Source organism: Carcharodon carcharias, chromosome 16 (assembly GCF_017639515.1).
Source record: "Carcharodon carcharias isolate sCarCar2 chromosome 16, sCarCar2.pri, whole genome shotgun sequence".
Classification (NCBI taxonomy): Eukaryota; Metazoa; Chordata; class Chondrichthyes; order Lamniformes; family Lamnidae; genus Carcharodon; species Carcharodon carcharias.
In genome coordinates, this window is record NC_054482.1 from 93,545,921 (window position 1) to 93,566,436 (window position 20,516).

Below are 20,516 nucleotides of genomic sequence, written 5' to 3' on the forward strand. Positions count from 1 at the left end.
GGACAGACCGCAGGTGTTCTGCAAAGCGGTCACCCAGTTTACGTTTGGTCTCTCCAATGTAGAGGAGACCGCATTGGGAGCAATGAATGCAGTAGACTAAGTTGGGGCAAATGCAAGTGAAATGCTGCTTCACTTGAAAGGAGTTGGCGGAAATGGCAACGTGGTCCAACTCTGACACTTCCCTTCTCTTCATTGACCTCTCTGTCTCAATTTCTGATGATAGACTGTCCACCAATATCCATTACAAGCCTGCCGACTCCCACAGCTACCTCGACTACAGCTCCTCACACCCCGCTTCTTGTAAGGACTCCATCCCATTCTCTCAGTTCCTTCGCCTCCGTCGCATGTTCTGATAATGCTACCTTCAAAAACAGTTCCTCTGACATGTCCTCCTTCTTCCTTAACTGAGGTTTTCCGCCCACGGTCGTTGACAGGGCCCTCAACCGTGTCCAGCCCATCTCCCGCGCATCCGCCCTCACGCCTTCTCCTCCCTCCCAGAAACATGATAGGGTCCCCCTTGTCCTCACTTATCACCCCACCAGCCTCCGCATTCAAAGGATCATCCTCCGCCATTTCCGCCAACTCCAGCATGATGCCACCACCAAACACATCTTCCCTTCACCCCCCCGGCGGCATTCCGTAGGGATCGTTCCCTCCGGGACACCCTGGTCCACTCTTCCATCACATCCTACTCCTCAACCCCCACCTATGGCATCTCCCCATGCCCACACAAAAGATGCAACACCTGCCCTTTCACTTCCTCTCTCCTCACCGTCCAAGGGCCCAAACACTCCTTTCAAGTGAAGCAGCATTTCACTTGCATTTGCCCCAACTTAGTCTACTGCATTCATTGCTCCCAATGTGGTCTCCTCTACATTGGAGAGACCAAACGTAAACTGGGCGACCACTTTGCAGAACACCTGCGGTCTGTCCGCAAGAATGACCCAAACCTCCCTGTCACTTGCCATTTTAACACTCCACCCTGCTCTCTTGCCCACATGTCTGTCCTTGGCTTGCTGCATTGTTCCAGTGAAGCCCATCACAAACTGGAGGAACAGCACCTCATCTTCCGACTAGGCACTTTACAGCCTTCCGGACTGAATATTGAATTCAACAACTTTAGATCTTGAACTCCCTCCTCCATCCCCACCCCCTTTCCGTTTCTTTCCCCTTCCTTTTGTTTTTTTCCAATAATTTATATAGATTTTTCTTTTCCCACCTATTTCCATTATTTTTAAATCTTTTATGCCCTGCTAGCCTTTCCACCCCACCCCCACTAGAGCTGTACCTTGAGTACCCTACCATCCATTCTTAATTAGCATATTCATTTAGATAATATCACTACCTTCAACACCTGTGTTCTTTTGTCTGTGACATCTTTTGATTATCTGCTATCACTGCTTGCTTATCCCTACAACCACACCACCCCCCCTCCACTTCTCTCCCTCCGCCCAACCACCCCCTCCCCACCATAAACCAGCTTATATTTCACCCCTCTCCTTGGATTCACCTAGTTCTGTTGAAGGGTCATGAGGACTTGAAACGTCAACTCTTTTCTTCTCCATTGATGCTGCCAGACCTACTGAGTTTTTCCAGGTAATTCTGTTATTGTTTTGGATTTCCAGCATCCGCAGTTTTTTGTTTTTAATTATGAATAAGCCTAACAAAACCTTTACTCTTTCCCACTCCAGTTGTTCCTCTTAGTGTGACCCCCATCTCTGCTCCCTCATCTCAACTTCCAAGACACAGTCAAATAGGCCATCTTTATCCTATGCTGTTCTTCTATTCTCCAACTATCCTCATCTAGCTTGACTTTTAAGTAACATTTTGTCGTTAGAGCATCAACAATGGGCTCTCTTCCCATCCTCCCCTTATCTATCTTTGTCCCTATCCATTTCCCCATCCATATGACCCTTTGGTATGAACTGCAGACATAAGTTCACTCCCCCACTCCTGTAAGATCGCCTGCCATCACCATTAACCTAATCCATCTATTGCTGAAATGCTCATTTATGCCTTTATTACCTCCAGTCTTGACAACTCCAATGATCTCCCCGTCAAACTCCTATCCTCAGCCCTCTACAAACTTCAGCCATTTAAAAACACTGCTTTCCCTATCCTATCCCACAAAAAGTCCAACTCATCTATCAACCTTGACCTCTCCCCACCTCCGACTTATATTAATTCCCAGTTTTCCAATATGTGAAACTTAAAATCTTCATCCTTGTGTTTAAATCTCATCATGGCCTTCCCCTTCCTTAATTCACTAACCTTCAATAGCACCCCCAGGTCTTTCCTTTCCTCCAACTCTAGCCTCCTATGCACCCTCCCTCTATTTGTCCCAGCATTGGCGGCCATACCTTCAGCCATCTAGGCCCTATGCTCTGGAATTCCCTCACTACATTCTTCTAACTCCTCCTTCTCCTTTAGTAACCTCATTAAAACCCACCTTTTTCACCCTCCAATACTTATGAGTCTGTGAAGCAGTGTTATGATGTTTTTGGACTTAATAAGTGATGTAGATATGCAAGTTGTTGTTGTTCCTTGTGCATGAGGATTTTGGTCAGTAAAGTAGTCAAAACACCATAACATGGCCTTTAATACAAAGTAGAAGGGATTGAAAAGATCACCCAATTGAAAGGCAGTGCCTGTGCCATTTTTCAAAGGGTGATTATTTTTCTGCTTGCATGGAAGGACAGCAATTTTAATTTAATGCTTGCAGGCTGAATGAATGAGGAACATACAGATGAAAGAGGAAGGAATAGTGGGCATGGACACTTCCAATTCTTCCAGTACTTCGTCAAATATCAGGTGCAAGTAATCTCTGAACAGTGCACACAATAAATGTCTATGAATTGAAAAAGAGCATAATCTAAGCAACACCTAAACCATTCCTTTAGAATGACTAATGTTCAGAGTCACAGAGTAAGGGGGAGAAAAACAGAAAGTGAGCAAGATTAGCAAAAAGAGAATCGGTGTGAGGTGAGGAAGGAGAGAAAGTGTATGAGAGCAAGGCCTCTAGAGTTTGGACACTAGGGAGCCCTAATGGGAGACAGGAATGGAGATGGATATGGCACTCAACAGACACACATTGTGCAGTTTCTATTCTATGTACAGTACATTAAAGTGAGGCATTGCCACAGGCCAAAATTAATCATAAAACATTGTGACAGCAGCCTAATAATTGAACGGTCACCAAACTTGTTATTCACCCAGATTTTAAATGAACACAGCACTGTTCCTTTCCAAATCACATGTTTCCAATAGCTAGCAGCAATAGCAGCCACTTTGAAAAAAAGTACAATTAAGAAGTGGCATCTCTTTTGCAAAAATAGACTCCTCACCTGATTTATTTCAGTGTGTGAAATGCCATGTTTATATTGGAGACAATTTTAATCTACAGTAGTTCCACTTCCTCCAATGTCTTGATCAGTGCCAACGCAGCATATCTGACACCCATGAGGAAATGCAGTTGAAAATCTGCCGTCATAAACTGCTCAGTACCAGCTTAGTCTGGATGTATTGTGCAAACCACTCAAAAATATTTCAAAGTTAGGTGACATTTTGGTGCAGTCACCAGGCAGGCTCCAGCGAGGGTGGGGGCCCTTCCCCAACTTGGAGGTGGTAGATGTGGAGGACAGGGATGTGGAGGACAGGGATGGGGCTTTCAGTGGGGGGCAGCCTCTGCTACTGAAAGAGCTCTCCAAGGGACTCAAGCTGCCCGATTAGGAGGTTCCCTACCTTGAACCCACAGGCAGGCTGCCAGGGCATTGGCTGACCTTGACCATCCCCTCCCTTGACTTAATTAGGAGGGGTGTCGAGAAGGTGACAGGCTCTCCACCCCACACCTTCCTGCATGATTAAACAACACCCCCTCCATCCTAGGTCACTCCCGTGGCCACATGGCTGGCTGGGATGGCTTAAATTCTGTCCACCGTGTCTATTAAGGGTCAAAGCTAGTTCTAGGTCCTTTTCTATGATTTCTAATGCAGACTCTTAAGGTGGTTGGAACTAAATCCCCCAAAACATTGTTTCATGGATTAATCTTTGTTGTCACTGGTGTTGAGATCATGAAATATTTGCAACTAAATCTACATTATCATCCCTCTGCCTGATGACTAATGCTTCCTTTGTAAAGATGGGTTGCCTTCTCCAGGAAGTTTTTCCCCATAATGTGGAGCCCTAGCTACAAGCCAATTTGTAATTTACAATTTAAAGTTTCAAATAGTTTTGTGAACCATGTTGAGATACATCAAACAAAAGATGATCTTTACAATCGGTAAAGAATGGCATGCTCAGCCTGGTTTTGCGCTAGAATGTCATATGGTATTATTGTCACCAGAATTCTTTATTCTTCACTTTCTGTGCTAATAGCTTACATGGTATGCAATATGCCAAGAGCATCTTGAGCGGGACAAGGTTCAGTTGCACAAAGGTTCCTCTTGTTTTCAAACACTTCAAATGTTAAGGAGTGGGCTAACCCAGAAATGAATATTAAGGCAGCTTTCAGAAAAATAAGAGATTGTTGAGGTTTTGACGTGGGAGCCAAGCCACTCAATTTTGAGATTCTGTGTGTCTTTCCACTATTTCTCACACACAGGGCACTTATACAGTGAAGGAAATTAGGTGATCCTACTAACTTCCCACTGGTCAAAGCAAACTTTGGCCAGAATTTTACAGCCCCTCCCACCTAGTGGGATATTACAGTCATGCCGAACTGAATGGAGATTTAAATGGCTCCCCGCATCCGCCGGTGGTGGGGGGGGGACATGCTGTGGCAGGGCCAAAAATCCTGGCCTTGATTTTCAAACCTATTACTGCCATACAGGAACCCATTGTGACACTCCCCCTACAGGCATGATTGCTTGACAGAGGTCAAGGGTCAGGTTTGCCGCAGTTCCTCAGAATCTCCATTTTGACAGTTTAGGGATCAACAGGAAATTCTGCACTTTTAGTTTTATTCTTTCAGAACTTGCTGATAATGCAAAACCCAAATCTGATTAACAAAGGACAGTATTGTGTATAATTTAACTCATTAGGTGGCAATGCCTTGACCAAATGTTGTGAATAACTGAACATAAAGGCTAAGAGATTACAAATTATTTACAAATATATAAGATCATGCAAGCCATTTTTAAAAATCAAGTGAAGATCCGCAAATGTCATTTGAAACAGATTCTGTACTACAATGCAAACTTAAAAATGAATCACTCAGAATCATCAGAAAAATTGAATCTACACAACATATTCTCAACATATGGTGAAATATAAATTAAGTAGTCTGGTGAGACTGAACCAGATACATCATTTTATGAAGGGGGCTACTGACACCAGGTGGCAAATATTCAAAGACAACAACTTAGGTAGTTTTAAAGTAAAGGTGTCAAAGGGCTGTGGCACAATGGTCCAATAAAAACTGTTTGACTTCTATGACACAAGTAAATGTCAAAAGCAATTAGCTGCTATATTTTGAAATGACTCATTAATATGGGAAGGAAGGGACAACAAGACTGATTACAACTGAGCTAAACCAGTTTATTAATCACAATTTATTTTTGTTCCTTGGCTAACATCCTTATGTTTGGTCTAAGGGTAGCCTCATCTTACGGCTAAGTGGAACAACACACGGTATGACTTCATAGCTGTTCTTAATGTTTCTCAACTGTTTAGAGCAATCAGCCTATTTTTTCAACTAGGCCAAATGCGCATTTGAACAAAGGTGTCAGAGATGAAGAAATAATGAGCAAATTGAATGGGTTGAATGGTCTTTTTCTGCTCCAACAGCGTTGTTACAACTGGCTGTTCAATTTCTAATGATAGTATTCCCACCCCATCAGACTGCCCATTTCCATTCTTTTAGTTCAGCAGCATTGTTTAATTAAGCAATGGCTAGTTACGTTGTTGTTTTAAAATGAAGCAGATAGGGGGTTGCAGCATCTACACTTTTCACAGAAAATTTAAACAGGTATTTTTTTAACCATTTTGAGTTGTGCTGTGTAGCCTTGATTTTTTTAATGTTTTATCATAGGTTAGTTAAACTGAATGATCTGTCTTTAATTTTAAGCATGTCGATATAGAAATACGATCCCCTATTTCTCTAACAGATTTAAAGTTACCTGAGAATTGACAGACTGTCCCATTGGAATTCGGGAACACTCAAGCGCATACTGTTTCACACAGAAGTAACAGCCCTAGAAATTGGAAAGAGTAGAAATTAAGGGATATATATTCTCCTCTTTTTGTACTTGTCATTGATATTTAATGGACTTGAATTAAAATGATTATTAATTACATGCTACTTTGCAGCAAATCACTGCAAGGCAACTTAGACATCAGCAACAAATTCAGGAAATCATTTTTCACCTGTAATAAAAGGCTCCTTCGACACTTTTTAATGAGTAAAACTGTATCATTTGGTGAACAGTTCACTAATTCAGCCGAAGTATGCATGTGTAATTGTCACACAAAAATACAGAAAATTCTTAAATATCCACAAGGCCTGGATCTTTCACAAAAGAGGTCATCGTAGCTCTAAAAGAGAATGGGTTCTCCCAGTTTAATGAAATACAGTTCCTCAGGGTGCCGCATACATCCTATTTGTCAATCGCAAAAAATTCAATGGACACATTGGTGCAAATATTCTAGTTGCTTTAGAACCAAATCTACAGCAGGCAACTGAACTGAAATTGAATCCTGAAAAAGGGCACTGATGCCACCTAGTGATGGGAGTCAGTCACACCATTATACTGACTACTCTCCTGTACAGGACAGCAAGCAAACAAGTGATTTACACGAGACTCGACAGATGAATCTGATGCCAATGCGCTGTTTGAATTGTGTGTGAAATATGCTAGCCCATCAGAGAAATAAAAACTGCTGTACTGAGATCTGAGGGTCACAGTATCAAACTGACTGCTGTACTGAGATTCCAGTCTGTTCACTGAGTCACACTGACTGCTATATTGAGATTCTAGAGTGTCACCCAGTACCATACTGTCTGGTCGAATGAGATTCCAGAATGTCACAGTATCCCACTAACTGCTGTATTGAGATTCCAGATGTCACAGCAATCATGCTGACACATGTTCCATTCCATAACAAGGTACCGCAGAAATTAGCAGAGAAGGCCAGGATCCAGCATACCTGTCTTGGGCTAATTTCTGGGCCTTCTGCTGCATCACTGCCAGACTTATAGCAGGAATGTGCCAGAAGACCACTGGAAATTCTGGTCCAGGGTTTTAAGTTACCCCACCAGAAGAAAACAGGGAGAGTGGGAATGGTGAGAGAGGGAGACAGGATATGCAGGGTAGAGTTTTGCATCAGTTGGAACTTATGGAAGGTATGGGACAGAAGGCTTAGCAATGAGTAGTTGAGGCTGAAAAGCACGTGTGAAGGTTTCAGTAGCAGAGAGGCAAAGGATCAGAAGCAGATGCTGCTGCTAAGGTGGAAGTAAGTGTTCTTGATAGAAAAATATGGAATCTGAAACGCAGTTCAGAATCAAACCAAGCTTGTCATCAGTCTGATTCAGTCTGAGACACTGGCTGGAGAATAGAAGGTAATAAATGGAACGGAGAAGAGTTTGTGGCAGGGGAATTGCACGGTCTTCCCTGTGGCTTTGGTCTTCCCGATGTTGAGCTGTAGGACATTACTATCCATTCAAAACTGGATGTTGGAGGGGCAATCAATCGGAAACCCACAGTCTGTGACAGCCAGCCCTTGTAAAACCATTGAAATTAGAATCTTTTATTGCCTAGAGAAACACTTCAGTTTATGACTATATCTTTCTGACCTGTTTTTCAGCACAATTAAAATGTATATCAATACATCACCAAGCACAAGACAAGGAGGTGTTATACCACCAAAAACTAATCCATAATGCCAGATATTTGCATAGTCGACATATATGAGGCACTTTTAAGCAACCTTTTTCACCTCATTTCCACATTTATGGAAATGTAATGAACTACCTCAGATCAACAGGACATGCAAACTGATCTATTTGTCCTGAGGGTTATCTAACTGACTGCACTCACTCATGAGTTATATGGTCAGATATCGCTCAGCAGATCATTCTGTATACTACCATTCACCAAACATTTATCTTTCACTTCTGTAAGACAATGTAATTATGCACAAAATAAGATACATTTGTTAACTGAGATAATGAAAGATGTTTGATATCTTTGCAAGCACAGCACATCATTCTTACCTGGAAAGCAAGCTCCATGAGTACAATTCCACCTGGCAGAGCCCTTTGAAGATGGTAGGTCATTACACCGGAGCCATCTGTGCTCTGTAATAGATTTCCATAGATACATCAAATAATTCAGTTACTGTGATTATTACAACTTTTCACCATGTGCCTCAGGCTTGGTACCAGTGTTACACAGTATCAGTTTAATAAAAACTGCAGAGATATCATCACAGAGTGTTTCTGTGGTGACAAACTCATTTTTTCCCTTCCACAAAATATGCCTCTTTCGCCACCTGGACAATATCTAGGCTTGGGCTGACAAGGGGAAAGTAATATCCATGCCACACAAATGCCAGTCAATGACCATCTCCAACAAGAGAGAATCCAACCATCACCCCTTGACGTTCAATGGCATTACCATTGCTGAATCCCTCAATATCAATATCCTGGACGTCACCATTGCCCAGAAACTGAACTGGACAAGCCATATAAATACTGTGGCTACAAAAGCAGGTCAGAGGCTAGGAATCCTGCAATGAGTAACTCACCTCCTGACTCTCCAAAGGCTGTCCACCATCTACAAGGCACAAGTCAGGAGTGTGATGGAATACTCTCCACTTGCCTGGATGAGTGCAGCTCCCACAACAGTAAGAAGCTTCACATAGCCCAGAACAAAGTAGTCTGCTTGATTGCCACCACATCCACATCCACTCCCTCCACCACTGATGTACAGTAGCAGCAGTGTGTGCCATCTACTAGATGTGCTGTAGGAATTCACCAAGCTCCTTAGACAGCACCTTCCAAACTCACGACCACTACCATCTAGAAGGACAAGGGCAGCAGACAGATGGAAACACCACTACCTGGAAGTTTCCCTCCCAAGTGACTAACCATCCTGACTTGGAGATATATCACCGTTCCATCAATGTTGCTGGGTCAAAATCCTGGAACTCCCTTCCTAACAGCACTTTGGGTGTACCTACACCATATGGACTGCAGCGGTTCAAGAAGGCAGCTCACCACCACCTTCTCAAGGGCAACTAGGGATGGACAAAAATGCTGGCCCAGCCAGCGAAGCCAACATCCTGTGAATGAGTAAAAAAAACTTGCTGAATGGATCATCTAGTTCAATGAATTCAGCAACTATGATTGGATAAAACTCATAAATCTATCTGAAGACTCAGATAGCTCAAAGACTCCATGCACACATCAAACAATGAAGACACTGTGAAGCATGATTTACAGAGTAACTTACAAAGACAATCTCAAATTTATCCTGGGAGTAGTATTACAAATGGCATCACTGTTTGTTTCTGTGTCTAGGCTGCATTATCTTGAGGCTTATTTTGGAGGGTTTCTTGAAGGTGGGCTTCTAACTCCATAAGTGTTAAGCAGTAAGTGATGAATGATTATATGTTCCTGTGGGTGCTTGATGAAAATCAAAGGTTGGTCAGCAGTAGTAAACACCCACACAGCAATGTGAAAATAAATTGAAGTGTATTTTAAAATCAATCTAAGTGTGCATTTTTTGTCACTTTGCCAAAAGAACAGCTGCACTGTTTTTCTAAGCAAGGCAAGACTTCAGCTGTATTTTCCTTAAGACTAGAATGATTTTAAGATATAAAAAACAACCCATAAAAATGAAATGCTCTGCCCAAGGTTATATAGAATCAGTGTGCTCACATTCATAATACCAAGTGCCAAAATTTCAGACGTAAAATGCCTAATTTTGATGGGTAGAAAAATTATAAAAAGTAAATAATGTTTGTGTCAAGACTTTGTTTTCCTAGTAATATTATACATTACAGGGGAACAAATATAAACTGGAGAAAAATGAGAACATGCTGGAAAAATTCAGCATCTGTGGAGAGAGAAACAGAGTTAACGTTTCGAGTCCGTATGACTTTTCTTCAGAGCTGAAGAGAAGTAGAAATGTGATGGATTTTATACTGTTTAAAAGGGGGTGGAGCAGGTGGAACAAAAGAGAAGGTCAGGAATAGGTGGGAGCTAAGGAGGAATTTGACAAAGTGATGGACACAGGACAAAAGGATTGTTAATGGTGGTGTTAAAGACTAGAGAAGATGCTGAGAGTGGCATAAAGCTAAGATAGCAGAATGTGTTAATAGCAGAACAAGGATCAGAGAAAAGCTCAGAACTTCTAAGTACTTGATTTTCCAAAGACAACATAATAAATATCCTCATATTTAAGCATATTTAAGAGCAAGAATGCAGTGTCTTCACTGTAAGTATTATCTAGCTCCTACATCTGGTTCCCATTGTCACTTGTTACCACACAGGCATATACAGAACCATAGAAGTGTCACATGCACCATGTTGCAATGCAAGCTCCTTTTAAAACTGTCTTTAGCAGCTAAATTCTAAAACATTTCTGCATATTGAAAAGGTTTTTCTTACTAGTCAGTGGCTTGAAAGAGCCATCAACTCAGAACAAGACAGTACTTCACAGCACCCCACATCTCTTTCAAACATGTTTGTAAGCACCAAGACAGCTGTGCACGTCCAAGAGCATGCTGGTGACAGTGGCACCGGTTTGTCATACTGCACATAGTGGAACAACTTAAGGATACTAGCTGCAGCAATTTGGCAACATTCACTGGGACAGGTGAACATTGACATGTTCACTTATCTTTTAGGCAACTACTTGATACATACGCGGGAAGCACATTGGCTAATACTGCAGACCACCCTAGGCTAACTTAGGAGTCGAAAGTAGGAAATTGAGGGAGGATATGATCCTGGCTGTCACTGGTAGTGCAATCACTACAGTGCAGGTTAACTGTGGATTTCCATGCAGCAGATGGCACAGCTTTGCAACTGGCCTCTGCTGCATGGAGTCTGCAGAGTATATATATATATATATATATATTTTTACAACTATCCTTTGGTCCTTGCCAGGTAAATTGCCAGGATGTGCCTATATAGTTGGTAGCGTAATGGCAGCTGCAGGCAGTCCACTTCTGGTACTTGCTTATCTCTCTGGCATGTCCAATCAGAAATATATATTGAAACCAACCATCAATTAATTTTAATAATACTACGAACATGACAGAACTCTGCAATTTGCAATTAGATGTCGCGTTACTTCTCAAGCTACAGTGAATGTTGGCATTGTAAGAATCTCTTTTCATGCCATTTCAATTTTAAGTGCTTTTTGTTCTACTGAAGTGTTGTAAATGCCTCAATTACATTCAGTTTTCCCATTAATTTGCATACATTATTCTTGTTTTAACATGAGCCCTAGGTTGGCCTAAGAGGACAGTTTTTTTAAAATTCATTCACAGAATGTGGGCAGCATTGGCAAGGCCAACAGCATATATGGCCCACTTTGACTGCCCTTGAAATGGTAGTGGTGAGCCACCTTCTTGGACACCATTGAATTGATTGGAAAGCCACTTCAGAGGGCAGTTAAGAGATAACCACAAGCTATGGGTCTACAGTCACATATAGGCCTTCAGAACTTTCTGATGAAAGATCACAGATGTGAAATGTTAACTCTTCTCTCTCTCTCCATAGATGCTGCCATAAACTGAGTATTTCCAGTATTTTCTGTTTTTATTTCAGATTTCCATGATCTGTTTCACAAAAATCAAACTGATGATCCACAAAGTATCTGGGAATCAAATAACTGAAAGTTATTTTAAAGATTGCACATAAGCCTAAAGATTACTTGACAATATTAGCAAATCAGCATTTTAAGAGCTGTTATACTATTTTTCTGTCTGTTATTTTACTAGAATTTTTAACCTGTATATAATAAAAAGCTGAGCACCTGCTTTGAAATGTCATTGACAATGTCAAAAACGCTCTTTGAGCATTCACTCGCTAATTGCAATAATAATTTTTGGATTGCATGGACAAAGACTCAAATTTTCACCATGAGCCAGTCTCTAAACACTCTTGGCTGCTCACCTTTGGACTGTCATCGCTTTTCTGCTTGTGAATAGATATAGATCGTGAGTCCAATGGCCGTGTCCGACCCAAACTGAAAGAAATAAATCCACAAATATAGCAGGTTATGAATGTTGCAACAAAGTGATCAGTGGAACAGGAAACTGCGGTCCAACAGTGCCAGATTTTCTGAATAATAACAGTGGAAGATAAGTATAAGGAAAAGTAACTGGCTTGCAACAGGGGCATGTTAAACTGCTGCAATAAGACAGAGTTTGGTTTATAAGCAACTGTGCAGTGTGTCTCATTATAGCACAGCTTAACATTGGTTAGAAGGGGGCCAAAGAGAAGCATTAGATAGTGTGGTAGGAAAGAGCCTTGCTTGATGTTCTGACTTGCCACTGTGTGGGGGACAGTGCATTGTGACTATCAGGAAAGGGGTTTGAATGCTATGATAAGGCAACAGAACCATTGGTCAAAAACTAAGTATCCTGAGAGTCTCCTGGTCCAGTAAATCAGAATCAAAAGGCTTATTTGGGAACCACATCAACTTTTGCAGAACATCAGTGGACATATTGTGAATTCCACCTCTACTTATATAGACTAAAGTAAACTTATTCATACTTTTAAGAAGGTAGCTTGAAAACATACATGGTAAAGTCTAGTAAAAATCTTCTTCTCTATTTGGCAGCAGTTATTTCAATTCAAAAACCCAGAGATATTAATATATAAAGTCCTGTCTGTATAGTTTGAGGATATTACCATATGTTACAGAATGTGCAGTACAGGATACACATATACAATTTTACAATAGGTGGTATATAGTAGAAACAGTTTTGCTAATAGCACTTTGGGGTTGAAATGACAGAAACGCTATTTTGGCATTGTGTTGCAATCTAGACTTGCAATTCTGTATTTAAAATGAGGTCTATAATCACAGAATCACAGTGCAGAAGAGGCCCTTCGGTCCACTGAGTCTGCACCGACACATGAGAAACCCTGACCTACCTACCTAATCCCATTTACCAGCACTTGGCCCCATAACCTTGAATGTTATGAGATGCCAAGTGCTCATCCAGGTACTTTTTAAAGGATGTGAGGCAACCCACCACCACCACCCTCCCAGGCAGCGCATTCCAGACCATCACCACCTTCTGGGTAAAAAAAAGTTTTTCCTCACATTCCCCATAAACCTCCTGCCCCTCACCTTGAGCTTATGCCCCCTAGCTTTTACTATTCTTAGAATCTGGTGGTTGTTATTTTGTATATAGATGGGCTGAAAATATTTTTCAAAGCAAGTCAGTTGATTTGTTCCCACAATCATCTGCCTTCCCAAACAAGATTTCTACGTTCCACACCAAGCAGCCCATTTTAATGTTATTGGTGAATGATCTACATTTGATATTTAGCTTGCATTTCCAACGTGTGATGAAAATAAGAAGAAGAAACTGGAAGGGCCAGTGAAAAAAGCTTTCAGTTTGCCCTGACGATATTTACCATGCCACCTGCTTTACTGAATTGCCCAAACATTATTTTTTTAGATAAATTACTGGGGTTATTTTAGTGCAATACAGTGAGAAGATGCTCAGTAACTTCTATATATTGTGTAAGTAGATACATTATTGATTAAGCTACTTCACAGCACCAGTGTGGCATACTACAAGGAATTTCATTCTCTTGCTTCCATTTAAAGATTATATTAGTATCATGGGAAAACAAAAGTATATCAGCCTGAGCTATATGGCTCACAGAGTAATATGATTGAGTAGTAAATGCACTGTTTCAATTGCATGACTTGTACAGAAAAGTGCAGGTGCCAATTCTGCTACCTTGCTTTAAGCTGTTCTTCTTACCTTCTTGTAGGAGAAGGTGGGCGAACCTGCACTAGGATAAAACCCATGCTCTGTAGGTACTGGATGTACTGCTGCATGAACGCATTGGAGATTTCACCCAGCCACTGCTCCTCCTTCAGTTTAAAAGGCATTGTTTCCACAGAATCACAGCTGTGACTCCGGTCTCTTCCTGATGTAGTTGAGTCATTAGAACGATGACGCTTCTGGGGAGAGAAGGTCAGAAGTAATAAGAAATCAGAAAATGTGAAAACAAGAAAGATGATTGCAGTTCATCTCTGCAGTAAAATGAAAACAACTACAGTATGTGCCACAGCACTTCGCATCCAATGAAGTATTTAGAAATGTAGTCACTGTTTTAATATAGGGGAAGACACCAGTAAATTTGCACATAGCAAGGTCCTACAATCATCAATAAAATTAATGGCCAAATAATCCACTTTAGGGATGTTGTTGCAAGAATAAAACCAGGAAAACGCTCCAGCTTTTCTACAAATAGTGCTGTTGATCTTTTATGTCGACCTGAGGTAGTAGGCATCTGAAATGCAGCATCTCTGACAGTACATTACTACATCAGTACCGCACTGAACCATTAGCCTAGACAATCTACCCAATCTAGACATCTAGAACGTGGCTTGAATGTCCGACCTTCTGATTTAGGGGTGAGATTGCCAGCACTGAGCCAAGTCTGACATCCAAAATGCACTATTCCACATTTCTCTACATTGAACTGCATTCTGTCACATATATGGTTGCTCCATTAAACAGTCTACATCCTTCTGCAATCTTCATTCTAACTAAACAGCAAACCTTAATAAAATTCATGTGTCTATGTTCAAATTGGTCACATTGATGGAAAACAAAAGAATTTCCAACAGGAAAGCATTACCTGAATCCAGTCAATCCAAAAATAATCAATTTACTTCTAATTAGTACTTTCCATCCCCTAAACAATTCTCTATTTATGCAGCTACATTCTTTTCAACATCACTAACCTTAATTTTTACAAGTCTCTTACTTGGAAATGCACCCCATCATAGATCCTCTGAAAATTTATGTTTACATCAGCCCGCTGGACCACATTTCAAAAGCATTTCATTGGTTATGGAGTGCTTCCCTAAAGATGTGAAAACCTCTATATACATTGAAGTTGTTTATTTTCTTCAACTATGTACATTGAATTTTCTTAAAAAAAAATGACAAAACAATCATAACCTGCCTTTATAAAGCCATAATAATTATCTCTGATTGGCCCATATGTCTTTCTAAATTTAATCCAATATTATTTAATCTAGACGCAAACCAGTTAACAAAAGTTACAACTTCGTATCCAATCCATTTCCCCCTTTTGAATTTTTCCTACCTTCTTTTGCACAGGACCTGTTTCTAAAGACTCGAGGAAAGACTGGTCCTGATTTGAAACCTATTTAAGTTATTTTACCTCACAAATGAATATCAAACGTAGACAAAAACTCATTTTATGGTATTAAGAGCCTGTTCCTTTTGACTCATCAGGGCACTTAAAAGAAAACATTGATTTCCATTAAATGTTTAAGCACTGATAATGACTATTTTCCAGAAGTATTCAGTCAGGAGGAAAATACTGGCTTACTGTACAATTACTGAAGTATTATGATTAACCTATATATTTCAAAATGTCAAATCTTACCCAGAAAACTGCAGGTCCATTAGCTTAACATCAATTGTACTCTATCAGTAGCAGGTTAAGTAATCAAAACCATAAAGAAGTGAGATATACTCATGGCAATAATTTAATAAAGGAAATGTCAAAACCAATTTTGTCCTCGGCTGTCCTCGACAAACTTTCTCGACTTATTTGAGGATGCTACAAATAAAGTGGATCATGGAATTTTGGCTTCCACAAACTCGTTGATAAGGCCTCACTGAAGGGACCATTAATTAGGTTAAAATTCATATAGTATCTGAAGCTGGATAAGAAATTGAATAAAAAAGGAAACTGAGATATTCATGAGAACTGTGGTCAATTATGCAATAATAGTTTGCATTCATTGAACACCTTTTAAGAAGGAAAAACATCCTAAGATACTTCAATAGTCAGGCAAAAAACAGATGACAAGCCAAAATAAAGAAATATTAGTCGAGTCATGGTTTTAAAGATGGTCTATAAAGGAAGAAAAGAGAGCAGGGGGGAAAGAGATTGGGGGGTTTATAGAGGGAATTCCAAAGCACAGGGTGTAGATGGCTGAAGACATAGCTTCCAATGATGGGAAAAATAATGGCGGGGTTTGACAAGAGTAAGGAGCTGGGGGGGAGCTGAAGGTACTTGAGGCAGGTGTTGAGACAGGAGGAAGTTAAAGGGATGGAAGTGGTCAGGTCCTAAAGACACTTAAACATTAAGATCTTAAAGAAATCTTAAGAATTTAAATTGGTGGCATCGGGATCGGAGAGATACTGCCATTGATATTCCTGAGAGTGGCGAGACTGTGGCTTATGCTGCTGGGTTGCATTTTAAATTACATTCTTATCATGTTCGTAGGCTGCAGCAGGAACTTCCTCCTCTCGCTGCAGCTTGCATCTATTGGCGAGGTAAGTAGTGAGCCTTCGGGGCAAGGCATGATTGCAGTGATGCAAAACCCCCTTTCACATCACAAAATGAAGACACGTTCCTTGAGCTCTGCCTTCAGTTCAGTGACTTTCAGTCTTTTTAACTTGTCTAGCACCAATTTTTAATTCTAGCACCCCCACCCCTGGCTTTGCTCTCACACACACTCACAACAGCTCTGCTCACCTCACTATACCAACCCCCACCGTACCCCCCGCAACATCCCCAGCTCTGCTTACGCCTGTCCCCCTGCACCCGCTCTGCTCACCGCACTCCCATCATTGCTCACCCCCCATCCTGCACTGCTGTCTCTGCTCACCCCCTGCTTCCACAACCTCCAGCATTGCTCAACTCTCCTCCCGCACCCCTGGCTCTGCTCATCACCCTCCCAACACCCCTGGCACGGCTCTGGCATTGGCATGACCATGGAACCAGGAAATCTGGGTGGGATGGTGAGCTGGGGTGTGGGAGGGGAGGTGAGCTATGCCAAGGATGTGGGACTGCAAGTACTCAATGCTGGGGGGCTGCAGGGGGCAGATCCAGGGGTGTAAGCAACGAGCAATCTCTCCAAATTTATGCACTGACAAGTCCCGGTGGGACCATCTGCGTGGCCTTCCGTGGAGCTATTTCTGCCAAATTGCAAGTTCTGGGTTCAAATGCAAGTCGGCTTCTGGAACTTGTGGTTCTACTGCATCCCTCAATAGCAGTGAATTTCTCAGTGTTCGCTGGCATTGGGGGAGGAAGATCTGGGCTAAAGAAGGTCAGCAAGGACAGTATTGGCGGCTGAGCAGGGCTTTGTACGAACAACTCTTACTTGGATAACTATCCACATCGTGTCCAGGTGCTCTGATGATGCTTGTCTCATAATTCCTGTTGATGCTCTGAATATTGGTACATAGGCAACAGGTTCTTATTTTTAATCATAGAGCCATAGAAAAGTTACGGCAAAGCAGCAGCTGGTAGATCTAATGGTCAAGGCCAACTCAGAGGTCACGAGGTGAGAAAGCGGGGGAACACTAGACAAAAGGTGCAGGTACAGTCGGGGGAAAATCTGGGACAAGATGAAGTAGCAGGGCAGATGGTCTCAATCTCAGTGATAATGAGCTGCTTGCACTTGTTAATGGAGGTAAGGGTGGATGGGGCAGGGGATTTCTTCAGCAATTCTTAGGCTGTTTTGTGCATTGTAATAATGCTTGCAGGGTGTTTCTGTGTGCGTGCTAATATTTGCAAAGTGTTTCTGTGCTTACAATGTAGTAAATAAAACGCTAGATAACTCCAAACCAAACTGTGTAAGTTCAAATGAGTATACTGACAACTAAATTGAACAGAGGTAGGGAACGAAAGAATAGAGACAGTTCCTAGGAGAGAGTACTGCCTTACAGTATCCTTAAAGAACATTGTTTGGGAGATGACAAAAACAATCTATGTAATCTTAACTGTATAGCACGCTACTTTTGTAGTAGATGAAGAGCGAGAGTGACTAATATTTTCTAAGATTGCACATCAAGAGTAGGTGTCAGGTCAAAAAGAATTGTGGTTTCAGGTGGCAATCTGAAGGAAACTCTATACATAAAGGTTAAACCACAAGGGAAGAATGCAGAGGACTAAAAAGTAAACCTGAGCATATTGAATCTTCATAAAAAAAATTCATCATACCAAAATTACAGAAGAAATAATGTGACTTGAAGTCAATTTGCAGTGAAGGTGCAGCAGCAAACTTTTCTGAGTTTTCATGTCAATTCAGTAACAATTCAGGAAACTTATAAAATAAAAGGCTGCCTGATTCATTACATGTATATAGAAAGCCAAAGCTTTAGAAGCAAACAAACCAAAACATACATTTCCTGCAGAGAGGAAGCAAGCAGGTGAGGGTAAAATTCTGGCAACATTAACTGTTGAATCAGATATAACTTTAGACAAAGGCTTTGGACACCACCAAAGCATAATGTTCACCAACCCCAAAAGCATGGATAAGACCAACATGTGCCAATTGTGGTGAGCTCCTTGTGTTCATCAAGGTAAGCAGTATTAGAACAGGGGAGTGGAACATTTCATTCCAGGTACACTGAACCAACACCAAACACACCCAGATAGATCAGGTTTATTATACAGCCAGCTGCATAGTTAATCCCTTCTGCTTTATCCCAGCAACATGCTTTAGCAGAAACTCAGAAGAACAAATTCCTGATGGTGGGGTAGTCCAGAACCAGGGGTCACAGTCTGAGGATATGGGGTAGGCCATTTAGGACTGAGATGAGGGAAATTTCTTCACCCAGAGAGTGGTGAGCCTGTGGAATTCGTTACCTCAGCATTTAGTTGAGGCCAAAACATTGGATGCTTTCAAGAAGGATAGAAGGATATAGCTCTTGGGTCGGAAACGATCAATGATATGGGGAGAAAGCGGGAGCAGGCTACTGAGTTGGATGGTCAGCCATGATCATAATGAATGGCGGAGCAGGCTTGAAGGGCCGAATGGCCTACTTCTGCTCCTATTTTCTATGGGCAGAATTTTCTGCCTGTCAGGTGGGTGGGCCCGACCCAATCTCCGGCGGGCAGGAAGCCGATCCCTGCCGGAGAAGCGGGCCCCGCCACCATCTTACGTGGGTGGGCCAATTAAGGCCTGCCCAGTGTGACGTCCGCCGGGAAGCGCTATGCACTTCCTGTGCGGGTGGGAGGGGGATTCCCCAAAAGCCAAAGAGCGCACATCTCCCTGAGGCTAAGTGCTGCCTCAGGGAGATCGCTGACAGTTTTAAAAACGTTAAAAATAGAAGAAAAAAAAATCCTTAACATGTCCCCCTCATGTGACAATGTCACATGAGATGGGACATGTTCATAAATTACACTAAAAACTTTATTAAACTTTTTAAATCCCTACATGAAATCTCATCCTGCCGGTGGATGAGTTTTCATGTTTTTCTACTTCCCGCCGGGGCTCCTGGCTTGTCCACCAACCTTAAGATCGGACGGGCAGGTCCTTTAATTGTTTAAATGATCCTGTCAATGGTCTCAATTGGCCGTTGACAGGTCGGTGGGCCCGCAGACGATTTTGCTGCACCCCCGCCTTCCTGAAAATTTAAATGGGGCAGGATGACGTCAAGGGTTCCCCCAACGCCATCCTGCATCATTTTACGCGTCGGCGAGCAGGTCCCACTCCCTGCTTTCTGTCAGCAAAATTCAGTCCTACGTTTCTATAAATCTTAATTATTTATTCTTTCGTGGGATGTGGCCATTGCTGGTAATGACAGCTTTTATTGCCCATCCCTAATTGCCCTTGAACTGAATGGCTTGCTAGGCCATTTCAGAGGGCAGTTAAAAGTCAACCTCATTGCTGTGGGTCTGGAGTCACATGTAGGCCAGACCATTTAAGGATGGCAGATTTCCTTCCCTAAAGGCTTAAGGACTGGAACTAGATGCGTCTTTTATGACAATGGACGATAGTTTCATGGTTACTATTTTCATGGTCAATGGCTTTGAATTCCAGATTTATTAATTGAATTTAAATTGCTCCAGCTCCCGTGGTGCTATTTGAACCAAGTGCCCCCCTAAGCATTAGCCTGTACCTCTGGATTACTCTTCCAGTGACACTGCCACTATGTCACCGTCTCCATTTCCCACAGCAGCTATCCTTGTGGCCTAAGTGAGAATGCTAAATTAAAGACATTTACAGTCAGTAGATAGGCGCAGCTTTCATCTCCTCGGTCTGGACACATTCAAAATAAAGTCCAATAGCTTTCAGAGTGTGGAATTTTAAGATGATTATTACTTGAGGTGGGGGAGAATGGTCATACCGTATTAGCTACAGATGACCAGATATTTCTTTCAGGAAATTTCTCAAAGGGGACTCCTCCAATAATTTTATTTGTTTGTAGACATTGGATGAATATGGAATAATTAAAGAAACATTTAGAATCTCTGAAGAATTTCTAAACTCACAGCAAGTTAATGATGTCCAGTTTGGTTCAAGGTTGAGGCTTTCTCC

General features: G+C 41.7%; 1 protein-coding gene across 9 annotated transcripts in view; it reads right to left on the bottom strand.

Moving 5' to 3' along the window:
* Positions 1 to 20,516, bottom strand: part of szt2 (SZT2 subunit of KICSTOR complex) — a 247,917-nt gene that overhangs the window by 34,272 nt on the left and 193,129 nt on the right. For all 9 annotated transcript variants that reach the window (XM_041208824.1, XM_041208825.1, XM_041208817.1 and 6 more), the window contains 4 exons: positions 13,957 to 14,159; positions 12,125 to 12,197; positions 8,210 to 8,293; positions 6,117 to 6,191 (listed from right to left, as the gene is read on the bottom strand). In XM_041208824.1, the coding sequence (XP_041064758.1) occupies positions 6,117 to 6,191; positions 8,210 to 8,293; positions 12,125 to 12,197; positions 13,957 to 14,159 (435 nt within the window). The remainder of the gene's footprint in view (positions 1 to 6,116; positions 6,192 to 8,209; positions 8,294 to 12,124; positions 12,198 to 13,956; positions 14,160 to 20,516) is intronic.